The 20,696-nt window shown below is 38.2% G+C and overlaps 1 protein-coding gene across 1 annotated transcript; it reads left to right on the forward strand.

Annotated features, from left to right (window-relative positions):
- The first annotated feature begins 1,077 nt into the window (after nt 1–1,077).
- Nucleotides 1,078–20,103, forward strand: ipo4 (importin 4). Its single transcript, XM_086066585.1, has 30 exons — nt 1,078–1,440; nt 1,618–1,704; nt 1,892–1,971; nt 2,062–2,103; nt 3,467–3,596; nt 3,684–3,863; nt 4,365–4,430; nt 4,522–4,623; nt 4,718–4,801; nt 5,082–5,237; nt 5,330–5,383; nt 7,418–7,527; nt 7,611–7,719; nt 7,809–7,938; nt 9,891–10,004; nt 10,973–11,086; nt 11,167–11,290; nt 11,375–11,486; nt 11,567–11,694; nt 11,764–11,841; nt 12,981–13,038; nt 13,127–13,232; nt 13,348–13,541; nt 13,621–13,665; nt 14,675–14,800; nt 16,525–16,751; nt 16,830–16,962; nt 17,033–17,137; nt 19,184–19,253; nt 19,328–20,103. The coding sequence occupies exons 1-30, from the start codon at nt 1,375–1,377 to the stop codon at nt 19,456–19,458; spliced, it is 3,261 nt and encodes a 1,086-aa protein (XP_085922711.1). The 5' UTR covers nt 1,078–1,374; the 3' UTR covers nt 19,459–20,103.
- Nucleotides 20,104–20,696: the final 593 nt, after the last annotated feature.

The raw sequence follows: 20,696 nt of genomic DNA on the forward strand, positions 1-20,696 counted from the left end.
TTGCATTACGAGTTATATTGTCCCCCGGTGTGAGCGTAGCATCTCGTCCCAGAGACTCAGCCAGTGACAAGCTTTTGAATTAGCCACGGTGTAAGGAGAAGAGACGGCATTGACTACATAATGATATAGGTCATGCGCTGTGAATTCCGGCAAAGTCGCCGATTTGATTAACTTGGTAAAAAAAACAGGCAACAGAAGGTAAGGGCTGTTTTCAAACTAGCGATCTCCAACTTAAGTAAATATTGTGCTCTATGAGTCCCGACTAAATGTGCAACCTCGACAGGCGAACTTTGGTTGAAGTAGTAGATTCCATGGCTCTATGGGCAATAATAACTTTTAATTTGTAAAATAGCAGTCGCTAAGTCGCTCTGGGTCCACTATCATTCAAAAATCATTTATTTCCGCCGTCCGCCATAGGGCAGTCACGTGATCACGTGACGTCGGTACAAATGGTCAATAGAATGTGCAACAGATGATAAATCAACGCCATTTCGTTTTTGTAGGTCGGTAGGCCACCAAAATGACCAAGTTCACCCAAAATGAGTGTAGCTTTAAGCCGGCAAATGCGCTTTCTTGCATGTAGATAGCGGTGTTTATCATAGTTTGGCATGGGTAAAGACGCTGGGGTCCTTATTGTCTACCTTTTAAAACAAACAATTTAACAACACGATTTAAACTTGCCCCGATTTCCATAAAATCAAAGCGGCGTTGATTTTCTCACCTGTCTTAGATTCTGCAGATCGTCACCTTTCAAATGAGACCTATTTTGAAAAAGCTGATCGGCAAACATTGGAATAAATAGGCGTTTTGGCAATTAATTTGGAGCCAACCTCAGCGTCGTACAATTTAGGCCATTATTTTACGAGGATGGGGATATACTTATCAATGTTCATACACAGTACATATCGGGTGTATTCATTTATCATTATATAGCACTGTCTGTCAATAATCTGTGCGTCCTTCCACATCTCCATAACACAAGCACTGCAAACTGTTGCTGCATGTAGTCTTCCTCTCCAGTCAGAGTCGCTGTTTGTTTTCGTCAGTGTAAAAACGAAAAAAAAAAACGCTGGTCCTTTTAACGCCTCTCACGTGGGGCGAGCTCGCGTGCCGACAGCGGAGGCAAACAAATGTCTCCTTTCTTTGCTTTCTAACTTGTCAACATCACCGCAATTCCATTTATGTTAGCATAATAATAAGCGGAGTCATAGTCAACGCGTTAGTAAGCGACATAAACGACACTTTCCCTTTGACCGCGTCACCTGTTTGTTGGGGGGACCCCGCTCTGGTAGTCACACCAAGGGAGGACAACGCGAGGATACACACTAACTGTTACTCTGTACACTTTACTGACACCTTTACCAAATCGTAACAATGACAGAAGAACTTGAGCAGATCCTCCTGCGAATGACACAGCCTGATAATGCTGTAATCCAGCAGGTAAAACATAAATTATTGACGTCAGCAGAGCAAAAATGAGCGACTATTGTGACATAACAGTTTTATGTCAACTGGAATTTCACATTTGAGGCTTGGTTGCTATGGATACATTTCTGTTAATTTCGTACGAATTCCAGACAATGTAAACAAAGTGTTAAACTGTTTGCTCCGGTTTAGGCCACACTCCAACTGAAGCAGGTTTTCAAAGACCCAGCTATCATCCCTGCCCTTTGTACTGTCATGAGAGGCTCCCAAAATCCTCAGGTATGTGACTGCATAGTTGCTAAGTATTTATTTTTATCCGGTGGTATTGTCGTTTCTAAAGTGTCTGTATGTGTGTCACTCTCTGAAGAGGCAGGTTTATTTTCTTTCTACATCAATAACACTGTATTTTATACAGTGTAATATTTGATATGGAAAAATAAGTATGTTTTCTTCATTTATTTTTTAGATCCGTCAGTCTGCTGCAGTGATGCTGCGTTTAAGAGTGAAGAAACAATGGAGAAAGATAAGCCCTCCTGACAGAGAAAGGTCAGATTCAATACTTTCGCTAAAACTTCTTGATTTGAGAGTTGCACAGTTGAATAAAAAAAAAGTCACCCTTTGCCTCTGTTCACACAGCCTCAAGGCGGTGGTGTTGCAGGCGTTCATGCAGGAAACAGAGTAAGCTGCTTATTACCCAAAACAAAAACTTATGTTTTATATTAAAAAGACTTATATACCACAATAAGGTCCTTCTCAGAGGGACGATACCAGTAGGGGTGTATGTGACCTCAGGGAACATGTTATTTGTTTCCATACTAGAATAAAATGTAATTACACAGCCACTAGTGTAGGTGGCAGTAGGGCTGAGCGATATGGCCAAAAAATCAAATCTCGTTGTTTTGTTGTTTAGTTTTCTTTTTAGTCATTCAGGATGTTTACGATTTTTTAAAATCAATTTTAATCTAATAAACCCAACAAACGTTTATTCAAAGATTTCATTTATTCAAAAAATATTTGTGCAAAATGTTCAGACAGCAATGTATACTGATTCTAAATCATTTTTAACATAAACTTAACATTCATAGTTTGTGCTTAATTGCCACAATTAGCTATTGTAAACATGTCTTATAAACCACCCATCCAGCATTCTGCCACTTGTGGAAAATTACAACTAAAAATAACATCTGGATGTAACAGAACATAGAACAACAGCTTTTAATAATCCAGAAGACAAAGTTCGATTCACAATTTAGCAAATTTTCAACGATTAAATTTTCAAAATGACGAATTAATTCGATTTATTGCCCAGCCCTATGTGGCAGTAATTGCCCAGCCCTATGTGGCAGTGGCGCTATCATTGCCAGAGCGTACGTATGGAGTATTAGGTGTACTTAAAACTATTTTATAGACACATTTTGCTATTTATGGTCGCGGCGGGTGGAATTGTAACAAAAATAATTGAGAAGTACTGGTGTAAACTGTAAAGGCATATTTTCTTTGTTTTAGTATCAAAACTTTGGGGAACATTGAGTGCCCAGGTTTAAACATACAAAAATTAACTGCAGCCCTCCCAAATGTCTAGTGAAAAGAAAAGCATGTGCTTTGACATAGATGTGACCTGGATTAAAAAAATAAAAAAATCTCACTGGCATAAACATAAATTACGGGTTTCCTTCACTCAGTAAATTTCACATGAATATGAGTAACTCATGTCAAAGGTAAACAAAATGTAATAGGCTTCATGTTGTAAAAACAAAAGATTTATCAACATTCCAAAAACATATATCAATGGATATAGATGGATTGATTTCACAAAGGTTCAGATTTAATTTAGCCTATGAAAAGAGAGTGGTTTACTTTTTACTCATCTTATGTGAAATAATTGAATGTTATTAGGCGATGGAGTTATGTCAAATGTGTGGGGTCACCCTTATTGTACATAAAACATTGAGCAGACTGGGTGGTCTTCATTAGGTCAACATTGGCACTTGGGTCGACATCATTTGGAGTGAGTTTGTCTTGTTACCTGTTTGTGTTGCAGACACCAAGTGCAGCACTCGCTCTCACAGTTGTGCGCCATGATGGTCAAGCATGAGACCCCCGACAGCTGGCCTGCCTTGCTGCAGCTCCTCAATCAATCCACCAAGAGCACTAACCCACATGATAGACAGGTTTGCCACCAAAAGTCACAAACAAACGCTTCTAATGACCAATAACCGTTCTCTCAAGACCGCTATTTACACTTCTTCCACTTTAAGGTTGGACTGCTGCTTCTGAACAAGGTGATCGAGTCGAACCCGGAGCCTTTCCAGCCTCACTACTGCCAGCTTCTGCAGCTCTTTAGCACCGTTTTACAGGACCACAACAACCCAACGGCCTTGTACTACTGCATCCTCAGCCTCACCGCCATGACGGTGTACACCGGCACCCAACATTTGGTGAGACCAATTGGTTCTTTTTTCTTCTCTTCCCTGCCTGCAATTGAGTTACAGATTTTCTAGTATTGCCCAGCCTGTGCCGCCAAGGCTCATATTGTTGACATCGCACGGAATCCTTACATCTCCGAAACCTTCATTTTACAGAAAACAAAAGCCTTCTGTATGCTCTAGCATAAAAAAATTATAAATACTTTTTGGAGAAAGTATTAAAAATCGTATTTATACATTTTTGTGTTTGAATAAGTTAAATACAACAAACATGAAATAAAAGACTTTCTAAAAAGAGCATATCCATGTAATTAAAATTTAGTTTAGCATTTGTAATTTTCAATTTTGCAGCATATGATTAATGAATAACTACAAAATAAAGAATATTGACATTATTAAAACATAATGTGCATTTATATTACAGGAACATGCAGCATGTACTTGTACATGTTTATATGTAACGCCACCATATCCTTATTTGATCCGTCATAATCATTATTTGACACCTTTTAGAACCAGATGCGCGCCATTGTCCCAAGTCTGATTGTTGCCATGAAACACCTTATTAAAGCAGATGAGGTAAATGTATTCTAATATACCTGTGTTTTTTTATTTATTTGTATTTTTAAAGTGACTCAACTATATTTAACATGCCTATTTGTTCAATCAGAGCCAAGCTAGTGAGGCAATGGAGGTGTTCAATGAGCTAATGGAGAGTGAGGTGTCCATCATTGTGCCTTTCGTTGAAGACATGGTTCGCTTCTTCTTGGAGGTGGGGAGCTACATATCATCTGTAATTGCAAGCATTTGTTAACTTTATCTTAAAATGTTCTGACGTGCATGTGTGCATGTGTTGTTGGCGCTAGGTGGGCAGTGACACCACGCTGACTGACTCACTGCGTGTCAAAGCTCTCTCTTGCGTTGCCTTTCTAATCAAGTTAAAGAGCAAGGTACGGTCATACATCAACAAGACTTAAAGGGGAAGTCAACGTGAAGCTTTTCTTGACAATAATCTGTTATATAAGACTTCACTAGTCGAAACATGACATTCTGATGAACAATACAGTACATTTGTGGAATATTGCTAGTGGCAAGATGGTCGCCCCCTGAAATGGATACAACTGACTGGATTTTGCTGCTTTATGCAATATTAACCAGAATACCATATTATATTTTGTACTTTTTTACTTTTAGAATTTTTACCTTGTATTTCCCTCTTTAATGCTGTAGATGGTGCTGAAGCAGAAGCTGCTACTCCCCATACTGCAGGCCATCTTCCCTATTTTAACTGCAGAACCGCCACCTGGTGAGCACGACCCTGAGGATGATGAAGATGACGACGGAGATGGCACAGACAACGACAATCCTAAACATTGTGCTGCTCAGGTTTGTAAAAGTCTCTTTCCTGCAATAGAATGTGGAGGAGTGTGTTGATTAAAGTAAAAGCCTTATGAAGAATTGTACTTGGTAATACACAGGTTATTGACACCATGGCGCTCCATATGCCCCCGGAGAAACTCTTTCATCAACTGGTAAGTAATCCCTTTTTCCCCTAATTCTTTCTACGCAACAATTGTCGTGTCCTCACTTTTCAAGAATTCGTTCTCACAAAAGCAACGTTACCCGAATTCGTCAGAACAGGTTGTAGCCAATCACTAACCTATGTTGGCACAGTAAGAAAATCTGATTAACAGTAAATATTAATTGGAAAAACATTTCTAGAGCACAAATTGTTGCGCAAAGATAACATGGAGGAAAAGACTGAGTCCGAAATAGTTTAGAAAAATGGGCATGTAATGTCTATCATTTTAAAAAGGACCTCTTCGAGCCTAACTTAAGATTTCTGTAGTTTTTTCCCCTAACAAATTCCTTTTTTGATTTAAAGATAATTTTAACACACACCTACCAAATAAAACTTATATGATACATATTCATTTGTCTAACAAAGCCTATTTATTTTAAATGCAGAATCCTCAGGATTATGTATTTAGTATTAATAAAGTTTTTAGGATGTGACTAATGAATCATGTGTATCATATAAGGTTTATTTGGTAGGTTTGTGTTAAAAGTACCTAAAAAAAGTAAATAGGAATTTGCCATGTAAAAAAATTCGATAAATCTTAAATTAGGCTTGAAATATTTCAGAGTGTAGTGACACCAGACATCCCAGGAATTTTTGCTGAATTACAACAGTTTTGTAAAGAGGAATGGTCCAAAATTCATCCAAATGATTGTGCATGTGTGATCTGCAACTACAGGAAACATTTTGTTGCGGTTGAATGACAATATTTGCCCGTGGTGCAATAATTTGCATAAACCGCGCCCATATTTCCCTGAAAAAGGGTATCCGTTTGACACACATCAGCCATTGTGCGGAGGTTTAAAGTTGTAGAGACGAAGACAAAAAAACTGTTGTCATAGATGGCCCAAAACGTTAATAATTTTCGTCTTTATCCTATTTATCGTACAGCTTGCTGAACTCAACCGGTGAACATAGGGCTGTACAATTAATCGAAATTCAATTACAATTTCAATTATTACACTCCACTCCACAATTGCAAAATGAGCATAATCATAAAAAAATAAAAGATTATTAACTCATTTGCTCCCAAAAACATATGCATACATTCTATTTTCAATATTACCATGCTCCTAAAGATTTATTTATTTTAATTTTTTATGTTGTTTTTCTTGCTAGAGAATACAGAAGGCTTTGATGCAGCCTCTGAACTGCAGAGAATGCTTGAAGCAATGGTTTTATTACAAAAAACGGCCAACAGGTGGTAGCAGAGTACAAGAGCTCAACCAGGGCCATGTTGCAAAAAGCTCTTTCCCCCACTGTTTCAAACAGATTTGTGAATAATGATGAAACTTACCTATATTCTAATGCTAATTGCTACAAAACTGAAACAGATAGAAATATACTTTTTTTTCCTGATAAATTCCTGATCAATTGGTAGGTTCCATGTTTTTATAGCAATAGAACACTATTACAATATTTTGTGGGCCTTGCAAAATCATCAATACAAACTTTAAATTTATACACTGTATTTGCACTTTTTAAACATTTTAAAATAACTAATTTAATAAATCTTCATCGGTCCAAAAGGAACTTGCACAATTATGGTGTTCCAAAGAAATTTAAAAAAACATTTTCTGGTTTTGTACCAAAAAACAAGTAATCTTCCTAATTGTGATTTCAATTATTACCAAATTAATCGTGATTGATATTTTCTTCATAATGGAGCAGCCCCACGTGAACATATAATAATAAAAGTCAATAATTTCAAATTGGTTATGAACTTAAATTAGACAATGCTGTACACAAAACATGCAAGAAATTTTTTTTTTGGGGTTGAAATAGTAAGGAATAAATATAGCACAGCAAAGAGACATTTCCCATGGGCTCACCACCTGTAGGAGGGACTAAGGCGGCCGGGTTCAGTGTGAGCAAAGGCAGGCACCTTGGTGGTCCAATACCCGGCTACAGAAGCTGGCTCTAAGGATGAGCAGCTACCTGAAATACATTTCATTTGCATTTATGACTCTTAAATTTTGTGCTATAGATGCCGCTGACTCAGGCCTGTCTGACCAGTGATAACCCCTATCAGAGGAAAGGGGGCCTCATGTGTCTTGCTGTGCTGGCTGAAGGATGTGCAGATCATATACGCACCAAGTATGCGTACTTGTTGAATCTGACATTGTTTTTTTTTCTCACGGATGATGGATGAATCATGACCTGTGTTTATATCAATACAGGATGCTGTCCTCGGTGCTGCAGACGGTCTGCCAGAGTCTGTCGGATGTTAATCAGGTGGTGCGCAGTGCTGCTCTCTTTGCACTGGGACAGTTCTCAGAACATTTACAGGTGACCCTTTATACCATGCTGCTTTATTCTACTCAACTGTGTATTTGTGTTGAAACATAAGTGAGTGTGTGTATGCCTCCATTCCATAGCCTGAAGTGAGTAAACATTGTGAGGAATTGATGCCGTTGCTGCTCGGCTACCTTTCGTCCTTGAACCAGGCCAAGGTGGGCCATGTCACTAAGGCCTTTTATGCGCTGGAGAATTTCATGGAGAACTTGGGTAAGCTATGAAATAACGGTGGGTGAGATACCTTATCACTCCAAAAATCGTTGTTCGACATTTTAGATATTGTGGTAACAATTTGAGGAAGATTTTTTTCTCACCGGGATTAGTTTAGTGTAAAATAATTTGACTTTTTTTTAATACGATAAGAGTACTGAGTGAGGGGGAAACAAGCGAGTGCCCTTTGAGATGAATGTTTTATTCATGACCACACTTGTAACTCAGAACACTCATATGTCAAATCGTCCTTTACCACTGAAATGAATGGAAATGACGATAATCTGTTCAAGCCTCCTCCAAAAACAAAAATGTTTGTCATATGTTTTTGAAAATAGCACTCTAAGATACAGTTTTTCTAAAAATACTAACATGTACATCTAACAACTGAATGCAACACCTTGTGGTTTTGACAGGATGGCAAGTGTCGCAGCTCTGTGGGATGTGGGTGTTTCTGCATCATAGTGCTTCTGCATGATAGTGTTACACAAAGCATAGTCCAGCCATTGATTGAAAGTGGCTCTGGATCTTCTCCCAACCTAGATGATATCTATGGGCAGAGGATATGTTGAGGGGGTGATTATGTAAATTTGCCCCACTGTTTTGTAACAGTAGGGTGGAAGTGCAGAATATATTCTCCCTGCTAGAAATAGGCAAATAGAATATGTATTTGTCTGTTAATGATATGTTGTATGCACCCTCACTTGTCTAAACACAATACCCTGTTTATTATTATATTTGTGGAATCTGAATTAATCAGCAAAAGCAACCTGTTTTTATCCAACTTACTCTTGGCTAAAAATGGCATCACAGTGCCTAAGGGCTCAGGTAACAACCAATTATCGCTCACCTGCTGTCTGGCTTTGGTCAGGTGACGTTCGCAAGCTTATGCTGCATTTGAGGAACTGAGAGATCCGAGTTGCAAACTTAGAACAAAAAAATGGACCCCGACATCACTGACCAGCTTCAATGTGACGTCAGTTGACAATGGCGAACCCCCATGGAGATGCAATCCGTGAATGGCAGAACATAATTTACAAGATTATAAACATATATTTATCTTAGTTTATTGTTAAACGCTTTGAGGTCAGAACTGAGACAATCTAAATGGGATAAGTCTGACTTCCCACCTTCCTCAAATGCAACATAAACCCCTAGGTCCTGTGATACAATTTTCAGTCTACATCTGAGAAAATCCACTACAAGATTATAAACAGATATTTATCTTAGTTTATTGTTAAACGCTTTGAGGTCAGAACTGAGACAGTCCAAGTGGGATAAGTCCGACTTCCCACGTTCCTCAAATGCAACATAAGCCCTTGGGCCCTGTAATACAATTTTCAGTCGACATCTGAGAAAATCCACTAAAATGGATAAATCCGGGTGGATTCAATTCATATTCCACAAATGCAATATTGAATAGTTTATCTCAGCTCATACAACACAGAAAGAAAACATCACTTTGAACAATTCAATTAACCAAAAAGGGTATAGGCTGAAGCACCAGGTTTATTATTGCTTGTCCTCTACAGTCCCATATTAATCAAGACTGGTGGAACCTCATAAAACATACAAATAAAGAACATTTTTAACTTGACTTCCTCTTTAATTTTTCACCCTCCATATGAGTAAAGACCGATTGTCATATATAAAATGCACAGTATTTTATTTTGCATCAATTAAATTATTTTATTTATTCAACAAAGGCAATTCCAAACAGTTGATTATTTGCAATCCTGACCTGGCAGTAGACAGCAGAGTAAAGCAAAGCAAAAATAAAAACAAATATAAGTACATGGACAACCAGCTACGTGATCTAGTTCAATAATTACATCAAGGTGAAAATCTGACTAAAATAGGTGTAGTGATTATGTGCTGTAACACCCACTAACTTTTTAAAAGATAAGGTTAAATGAGGTGAATAAAACGTTATGTTGATTTTTGTGTTTCAGGAGCAGATATTGAGCCCTACCTTCCCACCTTGATGGACACCATGTTGTCTGCCCTCAACACCACCGACAGCCTGAAAATCAAAGAGCTCACTGTGTCTGCCATCGGCGCCATTGGTGAGCCAATGCTTTTTAACACCCTCTCAAACCAAACTTTAAGTGCAATATGAGGCAGAAACATTCTTATTTTATACATGGTCCATGTGTAAAATAACAAGGTATTAATGGCTTAAAGTTGTGTTCCTATAATCTAAACGGTTAAGTTTGACATTTTGACTTGGATGTTTTTATTTTTTAATGGGCAAAAAAGTGTTTTATAAAAAACAAAAAGGAAGACAAAGTTCTATTTATCTTTTAAAAAATAATAATAATGAAAACACCTCAAAGTCTAATTTAAGGCACATTCCCATTCTTTAAACATGGAGAGTGAATTACAAAGTAGCCTGGGTCCAGAATATTGAAAAATAATTCAAGTTAGCCAGGTACCAGCTGTCAAACTCAATTACAGCTATCAGCCAGAAATTCGTTGGTAATGCTAACAGCTAGCCGCTAGCCACTTACGCCGGAGACTTCTGCTGTATCATACAATGACGGCGCAATTAATTAGCGGTTTCTCAGCGTCCTAAATTAGCAATTGAACATAAGTTCGGGATAGCGTTGTTGATGTTGGTCGCAATGTCAATCAACTACGACGATAAAGAAATCCTAAACGTCTAAAAGGGAAGTCAAGATAGCCATCACCACACGACGTGGGCCAATTTCAAAGTAAAAGTCTACTAAGGCTATTTGCATTGCCGTCACTGTATTACTGTATTGGTCAACTTTATTTTGAAGTTAGTCTTAGCGTATTACGTTGAGTATGTTTTAGCTTCCTTGACATGTCAGAATGGTATCGATTGTGAATGCGTGCTTTGTCCCACCCCCCACCACCACCAACCAATCCACTGATCGTGCGTGATCCGAATCGTGGGTTCTGATCCGAAACAACCACCACTAATTATAATATGATCACATTTTGTTCTGTGGGCTGTAACATGTTGATATCCCCAGCTGCTCATTTGATATTTCACACCTCATCTCATTAGCCAGTGCTGCCAAGGAGCTACTGGTTCCTTACTTCCCTCCGGTTATTGAAAGCCTGAAGGGATTTCTGACAGCCACCTCAGAGGAAATGAGGTCCCTGCAAACTCAGTCTTTAGGTAAGTGGACTCATGCTAAAACGAGGGCCCCTTCCTCCAAATATTTGGAAAACTTGTTAGCTAGCAGCTTTCTGTTCTAGACACGCTCTCTGTGCTGGCTCGAACCATCGGCAAAGAGGTCTTCAGTCCTCTTGCTGCCGAATGCGTTCAACTGGGTCTGAAACTCACTGACTCCATAGATGACCCTGATTTAAGACGCTGCACGTACGTTAATCCTGTTTTTTTTGGCCTTTCACTGGATCAGTCACAAAGGAACGTTGAAGGTAACACACATCTTCTCTCCATCAGGTACAGCCTGTACTCATCTGTGTCCACAGTCAGCCCGGAATGCCTGATTCCTCACCTTACTCCCATTACAACAGTCATGCTACTTGCCCTCAAGTCTAATGAAGGCATCAAGGTATGAAGTATCGCAATGTTATCTATGCTGCACTACAGATGGTCTGGAATGTGACATGGGGATGGTTTCCCACCTCATAGGCGCACCTTGAAGAGGACAAGACATTTGTCCTGCTGGATGACGATGAAGACGACGACAAGGAAGACGCAAAGGATTCGGATGAATGTCTGGACGATGAGTCTGAGACGGATATCCTCGATGCTGCAGCGTACAAACTTCATTTCTTCATTGTGCATAATAAATGAATGTTACGCTTATCATTTATCTCTGGTGTTAGATTTAGTGTGGAGAACGCCTACATTGATGAGAAGGAGGATGCCTGTGACGCACTGGGAGAGATTGCCTACAACACTGGGTACGCACTTTTGTTGCCATGGATTTAGCTATTAATGGCTTTATTTTTGAGTTATTTTGTTATGTAAGATGTACACTGTGTCCAAGTGTCATTTCCTCTAGTGTTAATTTAGTCAACAAAAATTAAACAAAAATATTTTTGTCAACACATTTTTCACTGGACTAAAACTAGACTAGACTAAAACCCTCATTAATAAACAATAGCTGTGACTAAATAAATCATTATGCGTTTTTGTCGACTAATGAAGACAAAAATGTACTTCACTTAAAAACTGGACTAAAATCTATGGACATTTTAGTTCATGAACAAAAACGAGACCAGAATTATATGATTTTGTAAAATCTCTGCTAATCGGTCACTGTGACAGTGACCCCCCCCCCCCCCCCTTCAAATCTGCAACTAGCGAGGGCAACATGTGCAGTACAACAAACACATAGGACAGACAGGAGGTTAAACAAGGTTTTTAAAGAAAATATATTATAAAAAAAAGAAGTAAATTGTAGTTATAACGTAACATTAATCCAATGGCTATAACTTTCCAACAATAATGTTATTCCGACCGCTAACTAATGCTGGCTAATTACTAGCTCATAGCATGGAGCCATAGCCACTTGTTAATATACTGTAATTGTCAAGTTGTTTTTTATCAAAAAGATAAGAACATTTTATGTGAAATAGTTTGACACTAAATGTTCAACATAATCTGCTTGGAAAAAATACAGGGGTTAAATGATTGTCCTGACTAAAACTGGACTAAAACGTTGACAGTTTTTGTTGACTAAAACTAGACGAATAAAATTGTTTTCTTGGACTAAAATAAAGACTAAAATATTAGCTTTATAATTGACTAAAAAATTAACTAAATAAAAATGGAATGAGGTTGACTCACTATGGTAAGAACTAACAAGCGTGATTGAAACTGGACTAAAAATTAGACTACATTTAAAAATGGCGGATAAAATTAAGATAATTTTCCTCAATGTTGTCCCATGTAGAGATAAATATCTGCAGAAAATTGAGTGTACTCAATTTTTACTGTACCTGTTTCCTAATGACTTGGCCAAGTTTGTTTTTGGTCTATTTTTTTTTTAAATGTTTCATATTTTATATATAAAAATGTTGCTTCTTTTTTTTTTTAGTGCTGTTTTCCAGCCCTTCTTGGAGTCCAGCTTCCAGCAGGTTTTTGAGATGAGAGATGTAAGTTCCTCTGTCTGCTTTGCTGTCAAACTACCTCATCTGTCACTATTTTATCTTTGATTTATTTTTGTGTGTCATCCTTGTCCAGTATCCCCACGAGGATGTTCGCCGGGCAGCGTACGGCGCAATGGGCCAATTCTGTCAGGCACAGCACAAGGTTTGGAACGAGAATCCCACCGACTTTAATCACCAAGGTACTACTCTACATAATCACATGAAAATAAGTAATTATATGCAACGTGCTTTTTGAGTGAGCACAGAGAACTGTCCATTAAACAAAATTCCTCGTGTTCCCTCCCCCCTTGGCAGCCTTACTGAAGATGCTGGATGTGGTTATTCCCAGTTTTCTGGAGACTGTGCGCACCGAGCCAGAGCGCCAAGTTGTGATGGGCATCCTGGAAACTATGAACAGTGTCATAAAGTCGTGCAAGGAGGAGGTTTTCAAAAACCCCACTCGCCTCAAGGAGATCAGCAGTGTCATCCGGGATGTTTTGAAGAAGAAGGTGAGGACGAGACGATGACTGATGGACATAATTGTGTCACAAAATGTTGAAGCTAAAGTTTTTTTTTTTTTGCTTGCAGACTGCATGTCAGGACAGCGATGAAGCTGATGATGATGACCAAGAGGTTGGCTCTCAAATACTGATATCATAGACTGTTCATATTCATAACATTAGGTACACCTACATAATCCTATTAGTGCGCTATATCATACAGCATCCGCCCTACCAAACGTAATAGTGCTCGGTCAATTGCGCTATGTGTTACTATTGTGGTGTAGAAGTAAGTGCACTGTGTTATAGGCGGTGTAGCCCATTTTTGAGGGTGCTGAAACACCCCAAAAATTTGCAAAATGTTGTTGACTATCTGTCCTTTTTTTTAAAAGGGGAAATTAATCTCAAACATTTCGTGACAATAATATGTTATATGTGACCTCTTTAGTCTAAACATGGCATTCTGATTAATATTACATTTGTGGAATATGAGTTATGAAGCGAAATTCTGCCATTTTTATCCATCTCAGGGGGTGGCCATTTTGCTACTTGCTGTCAACTGTGGATGACATCACTGTTGCTCAGGGCTCAGGCAACAACGAATCACAGCTCACGTGTTTTCTGAAGCTGAGCTGTGATTGGTTGTTACCAGAGACCTGAGCAACTGTGATGTCATTTTCACTTAACAGCAAGTGGCAAAATGGCCGCCTTCTGATACTGATAAAAACGGCTGGATTTTGCTCCTTAATTCATATTCCACTAACACAATATTAACCAGAATACCGGTACAATATTCAGATTAGTGGGGCTGCATAGAACATATTATTGTCAAGAAAATTTGCCCTACAATACATACATTACAGTTTTACGCCACTGCAAATGACTGTATTATTCATCTTGTTACACAAATGTCACTTGATGCTGGATCTGAATAGATTGTCCAGGTACTATATGCCTAAAATTGTACACATCGATTGTCCAGGTACTATATGCCTAAAATTGTACACATCAGTGACTGTCACCATTTCAGATCAGAGCATGCTGACAAGGAATTACGTTTTTGTCAATGTCAATGATCATCACAATTAATAGCTCCTGCTGCTTAGACGCCATGTTTGAGTCTGTGTCGCGGCTTGTTTCAGGCGGAGTATGATGCCATGCTCCAAGAGTTTGCAGGTGAAGGGATCCCCCTCCTGGCTGCCTCCGTGCCGGCGGACACCTGCGCACCTTTCCTCAATGACCTGCTGCCTCTCATCTTGAGCAAAACTGTGAGTTAAAGGTCACACAAGAAGTGCACCACATAACAGTTCATCTGTGTTTTGCTCATCGATGACTTCATTTGAGGCGCAACTTTCTCATTTTGAGTAGCAATTTTTTGCAGGTTAATCAAAAGAAATTAAGCAAGTGTTTTATTAAACAAAAATACGACACTTAACGGGGGAGTGGAATGCAGGGTGAATATTTAAATATTCGAGTGTCCCAATGAAAATTGAACACTCGACTAAACTATTTTTGCTTGGGCAAAGAGAAATTACGAATACAAAAAAGAAAACATTTCCTGCGGTAACCCTGACATGTTTACTCAAATGATTTGTTCGTTTCAGCAATCATTGGCTAATTTCTTTTTTTTTTTGGGGGGCGGGGTGTAATGCTATAAATTAGGGCGCACCCAATTACTAAAATACTCATGGTTGAAGCTCTAGAAAAGTATCTTTGAATTAGTGCTGTCAAAGTTAAAGCGTTAACTGATTAATTAATCACAAAAAATTATCGCATTAACATAACATTAAATGTCAAAAGAATGAACACATAACCAGTGCTTTTCAAATTTGGCGGGGGAAACATTTGTTAAATAGGCTTTTTTCCAAGATGTGATTAATCTGAATAAAAAAATGTAATCCTTTGACAGCTCTACTTTTAATATACTCACATTGTATAACTTAATGTAGACCGGTACTAAATAGACCTAACAAATTTTCTGAATATATTTGTACAAAATGGAAGTCTCCTCAAGAGTCATTTGTCATTTAGATTAAATAACATCGCCAAAATAAAGCAGAGCCAATCATTGCGAACTCAGCGCATTCCCGGGTCAAAATGATTACAATCAATGGTTAAAAAGTTCACTGAAAATCACGTGCACAGGCATTTTTTAATAAAAATTTAAAGACCGCATTTGTTGAAATGGCTGTGTAATAGATATTAAGGTATTAATTAATGTATTGCTTTTGTTATGTAAATATGTAATTTTAACTTAACTCATTCGGGGTTTAACAATCTTCTTCGCTCCCAGCTGTTTTACTAGATTTTGACTGATTTTGCCAGGCTCACAGAATATTGTGTTCTATTGCTATAAAAACATGGAACCTAGAAAAATTTGAGTCTCTTCTTTCATCAGAATTTTTTATTTTTTATTTTTGTATCTGTCTGCGTTTTGCAGCAATTAGCATTAGAATATAGTTAAGTTTCATCATTATTCACAAACCTGTTAAAAACAATGGGGAAAAGAGCTTGTTGCAACATGGCCCTGGCTGATCTCTTATACCCTATTTTTTTGTAATAACTACCATTGCTTTAAAAGACCTCTTCAGGTCAGAAGCTGCATTAAAGCCTTCTGTATACTCTAGAATAAAAAAACGTATAAATAAGTTTTTGGGAGTGAAGGACAAATTATACGTTTTTGAATGAGTTAGTAGTGTTTTAGTGAAATTATTGTTATTGTTATGCATTTTATTCTTATTTTTAGAGTGACATTTATGATCTGTCTCGGGACTGTAGATGAAAAATAATACAGGCATTCTGGCCAATTCTGGCATTCTGAAATGTTTATTGATATGTACTGTCCCTGATACAAACAAATAGTTAGAGAAGGGTTTTTTTCAAACGTCTTAAATAGGTCTTTAAAAGTCTTCAATTTAACTTGAAGAAACCTGTAGGAACCCTGACATGTACATTTTCTGTTGTCCTTACAATATCTACTTATGCTCTAAAGAAACCATCATGCACCGAGGCAGAAAAGTCCTTTTCCCTGGGCACCATTGGAGAAATTCTGGAGGCCCTGATCACCTCGTCCGGAGGTCGGGAACTGGCAGGCCAACTGTCCGGTCGTCTCCTCCCAGTCTTGGTTGCCGGAGTGAAAGAGAGTGACGCCGAAGTCCGCAACAACAGCGTATTTGGACTGGGATGTCTCGCCCAGGCTGCTGGGCCCCATGTAGCCTCGTATCCTTTTTCAGTTACATAGACAGGATTGAGTTAAAAGTTACGCCTCCGTAGGTTCTTTAACAAAGTTTACCTCAGAGAGTATCCCACCATGCTGTCTGTGTTTTCGAACTTGCTGGCCAAAGAGGCTGACCTCAGGGTGATTGACAACTTGTGTGCGGCCCTCTGCAGGATGATCTTAAGCAACATGGACGCCGTCCCATTGGAGCAGGTGATTTTTTTACGTTTCGAGCAAACAAGGTGCAGTTTGGGGGAAACAATCACTGTGTCTTCTCTGGCAGGTTGTCCCAGTTCTGGTTGCTCGTCTTCCTCTCAAAGAGGACTTGGAGGAGAATAAGACAGTGTTTAGCTGCCTGGCCATGCTCTACTCGCACAATCCTGCTCTGGTAGAGTACATTCTCCTTTCAAACTTGAACGGGTTCAATTCCACTATGTCCTTTTTAATTAGCACCTTCTGGAGAGCTATTAGTTGACCATTATGCTTAATATTGTAGTTTACGTTCTCTACTCTTGTCCTTGCCTTACATTTTTATATTAGTGACTCTCTTAGTAGACCCGAGATACAAACAAAACCACTTGCCCCTCTACACTTTGTGCACAATTATTTGGCAAGTGAGTATTTTGACCATAGCATTTTTATACGTACTTAACAACTCCAAACTGCGTAAATTTGAATGCTTATTGGATTTAAGCATCTCAGGTCTTGTTTATTTATGTAACGCGGGAGTGTGGCCTTATAAGCTCAACATCCTATAATCAATGTGTGCATAATTATTAGGCAGCTTCTCTGTATCTCTGTTTATTTAAAAATTTTGAGTTATTATTCTGTCTAACAGACGAAAATAAAAAAGTGAGGTGGGAAAAGCCAAAACCTCACATTAACTTTTGTTGAATATTCAGTTTTGAGGGTCTAAATTTTTTTTGGTTTGACTGTAGGAGCTCTATTTTCATAGTGCGCATGCACTTGATGAAAAAATGGGTGCACAAAAGAGAAAACATTTTCAGTAATAAAATCAACCCTCATCTAATAATTGTTATCACATTGCAATCACAAATGTTGTGGTTCGGACAAACTATGTTGATCATTCGCACTTGTAAATCTAACAGTATCTGAGCATTTGCTAAGCAGTATGGGGAGGAATTATTATTCTTAACACAATCCACACATGGTTATCATGCCTTTGCTAGTTTAAACGGAAGAGAAAAGAAAATGATCAAATTATAATAGCTATACTATGTTCAACCGTTTAAGAAGAAAAAAAAAGGACCCAAAACGTGTAGACATAGAGTGGTGCTATGATCTATGTATGTGATCTACTGTACTTCGTTGTGCTTCTAGAAGTTTTTGTCTTTTTCATTTTTCAAATTAGCTTGAAACAACATGTTCCTTCTAGGAATATAAATTGTTTGTATCACTAAGCCTATTTGTTTGGAAATCCCTCTCTGGTAGTTCACAAAAAATGGCCATCTGAATATTATTTTTAATACCATGCATTGAAATTCATGCTATATTGGATTGTGCTGCAGTTCTATTTTATGTGGAGGCCAGTGAGGTAACAATACAGCAGAGAGTCCTCCAAATAATTGACGCCCAGTAACTCACTCACTGCCAACCCCTCTTTTGACGTCTATAGCCGTCACTGGCAGCTAGGGATGTTTGATACCATTATTTCTTAGACCGATACCAATACTCAAATCTTCTGTGCAGTAACTTCTGGACTACAAGGCGCACATGACTGTAAGCCGTGCTAGCTAAATTTGGGGAATACTCGAGTTTGTTACACATATAAGCCGCACCCGACTGTAAGCCGCAGGTGTTTTAATGTTACAGCACCGGGTTCCCGCTACTTTCTTTTCCATAATGAGGGCGCAAATTGTCTTGCTCTCGTTCGGTCTCTCCTACTGTATTTGGGCACACTTGGGTTTTTTTGCTCTGCCTGACACTCTTGCAAGTGCAGATACAATTACTACTTCTGATGCATAAAATTTCTCCCCCAAAAACAATGACATATAATTAAAAAAAAAGACCTATATATCCCAATTAAAGCAATTTTCTGATACCAGTATCAATATCCGTTGCGAGTACCAATACCGTGAAATGTGTCCTGGTATCGGCCCGATACCAATACCTAGTATCGGTACTTGCCCATTCCTACCCATTATAATGAATTGAATTTGATTGTTTTTTTTAACCCCCCAAAATTCTTAAATAAGCAGGTATACAGTCCCCTCCAAAAGTATTATAACGATAAGGTTAATTACCCCCCCTTTTTTTTGTTGTATACTGAAGACATTTGGGTTTCAGATCATGAGATGAAAATGAGACATTTTAGAATGGATTTTGTAAGAGTACAGTCTCTCATTCCATTAAATGCACATTTCACGCGTGATGCCGGTGCCAATGTTCTAATGAAGCTTTTGGTGGATTCCAGATTGTGAAGCTAATGAAGCCCATAGTTGACTCGTCCTGTCATGTGCTTGGCAACAAGGAGGTGGCTAAAGGTAAGTCTTAAAACTGCTACTCTTTTGCCATCACAACCTTGTCTAAACACCTCTTTCTTTTGTCATTTGCTCAGAAACGCAGCAAATTCTGGCTTCACTGTTAAAGAAATTTGCTCAGCAGCACCTGGCAGACTTCCAAGCGGCTGTGAACTCACTCCCCAGAGAGGAGCAGGCCAAGCTCAGCACTGTCATCAACGCAGCGTGATGATGACAGTCAGGCATAGCAGTTAATTTTATATTTGTTAGAAAAAAAAAAGATATATTACTCATTGTATACATTACTCATTGTTCCACAGCTAACAACATTCAGTCTTCTTGTCAGGATTGGCTCGTAACTTATTTATTTTTTATGATCATAAGTTAACCCTCTTGTATTTGTCATTCTTTAGTTGGACAGAAACTTACTTTGGAGTATTATGTGGGATGTCAGAGCTCATCAAGTAATCTACTCGAAGGCTGAGTCAATGCTCCAGCTCTCTCGGTGCTATTTATGGAACGCCTCTCAGTAACAAGATATCAAACAGTCACAATATAAGGAAAATACATACATTTGCAATGACTGGCAAGCTTCATGAATAAATAGTCCAGTCGTGTAAACTTGGTGACATTTGGACTCGATCAGGATCTTTCATTAGCTTTTCTAATGGATTCTATCATGATAAAGGCAGGTGGCTGCCTGGCATAATAACGCCCATCAAGTCGCACAATTTCACATCTCACAATGCTGTTGCCACATAGACTGTGACCAGTTTAAGTTGGTGTACTTTGATGGGATGGGTCGCATCATACCAAAATGCCTTGTATTTTGTCACTTAAGAGTAACATAAATAAAGCCACATTTTCTCAACAATTGTGATAGTGTTTTGTGGACGTGGACAAATTTGTTGTTACCCCTCTGTTAATGGAAAAAAAGTTACAAAAATAACTTGAACCTAACAAAGTGTGTGCTCTGTTAATGGAAAAAAAGTTACAATAATAACTTGAACCTAACAAAGTGTGTGTGTGTGTGTGTATATATATATATATATATATATATATATATATATATATATATATATATATTAGGGGTGTTAGAAAAGATCGATTCGGCAATATATCGCGATATTACAGCGCGCAATTCTCGAATCGATTCGATATGCGGCTGAAGCGATTTTTAAACATCAACTTTTTAAGAGAATATTTAACAAAACGTCTTACTTAGGGTTAGGATTCACACATAAAGCATGGAAGAATGTTATATTAATAGAACATTAAGCCATAATATTTTATTTCAGTGCTGTTCAAACATGAAACAGACTGCAACCTGTTTGTTAAATGCAGTGGCTCAGTTATAAGCCTGAATTTTCAGATAAATCATACAAATCTTACAGTGTACATGTACAAGTTAACTGATTAGTATTTTCTAAATTTGAGTAAAAAAAACAAAAAACGCAATAATCAATT

The sequence above is a fragment of the Leptonotus elevatus genome, chromosome 21, assembly GCF_054856555.1.
Source record: "Leptonotus elevatus isolate MCC_2025b chromosome 21, RoL_Lele_1.0, whole genome shotgun sequence".
Classification (NCBI taxonomy): domain Eukaryota; kingdom Metazoa; phylum Chordata; class Actinopteri; order Syngnathiformes; family Syngnathidae; genus Leptonotus; species Leptonotus elevatus.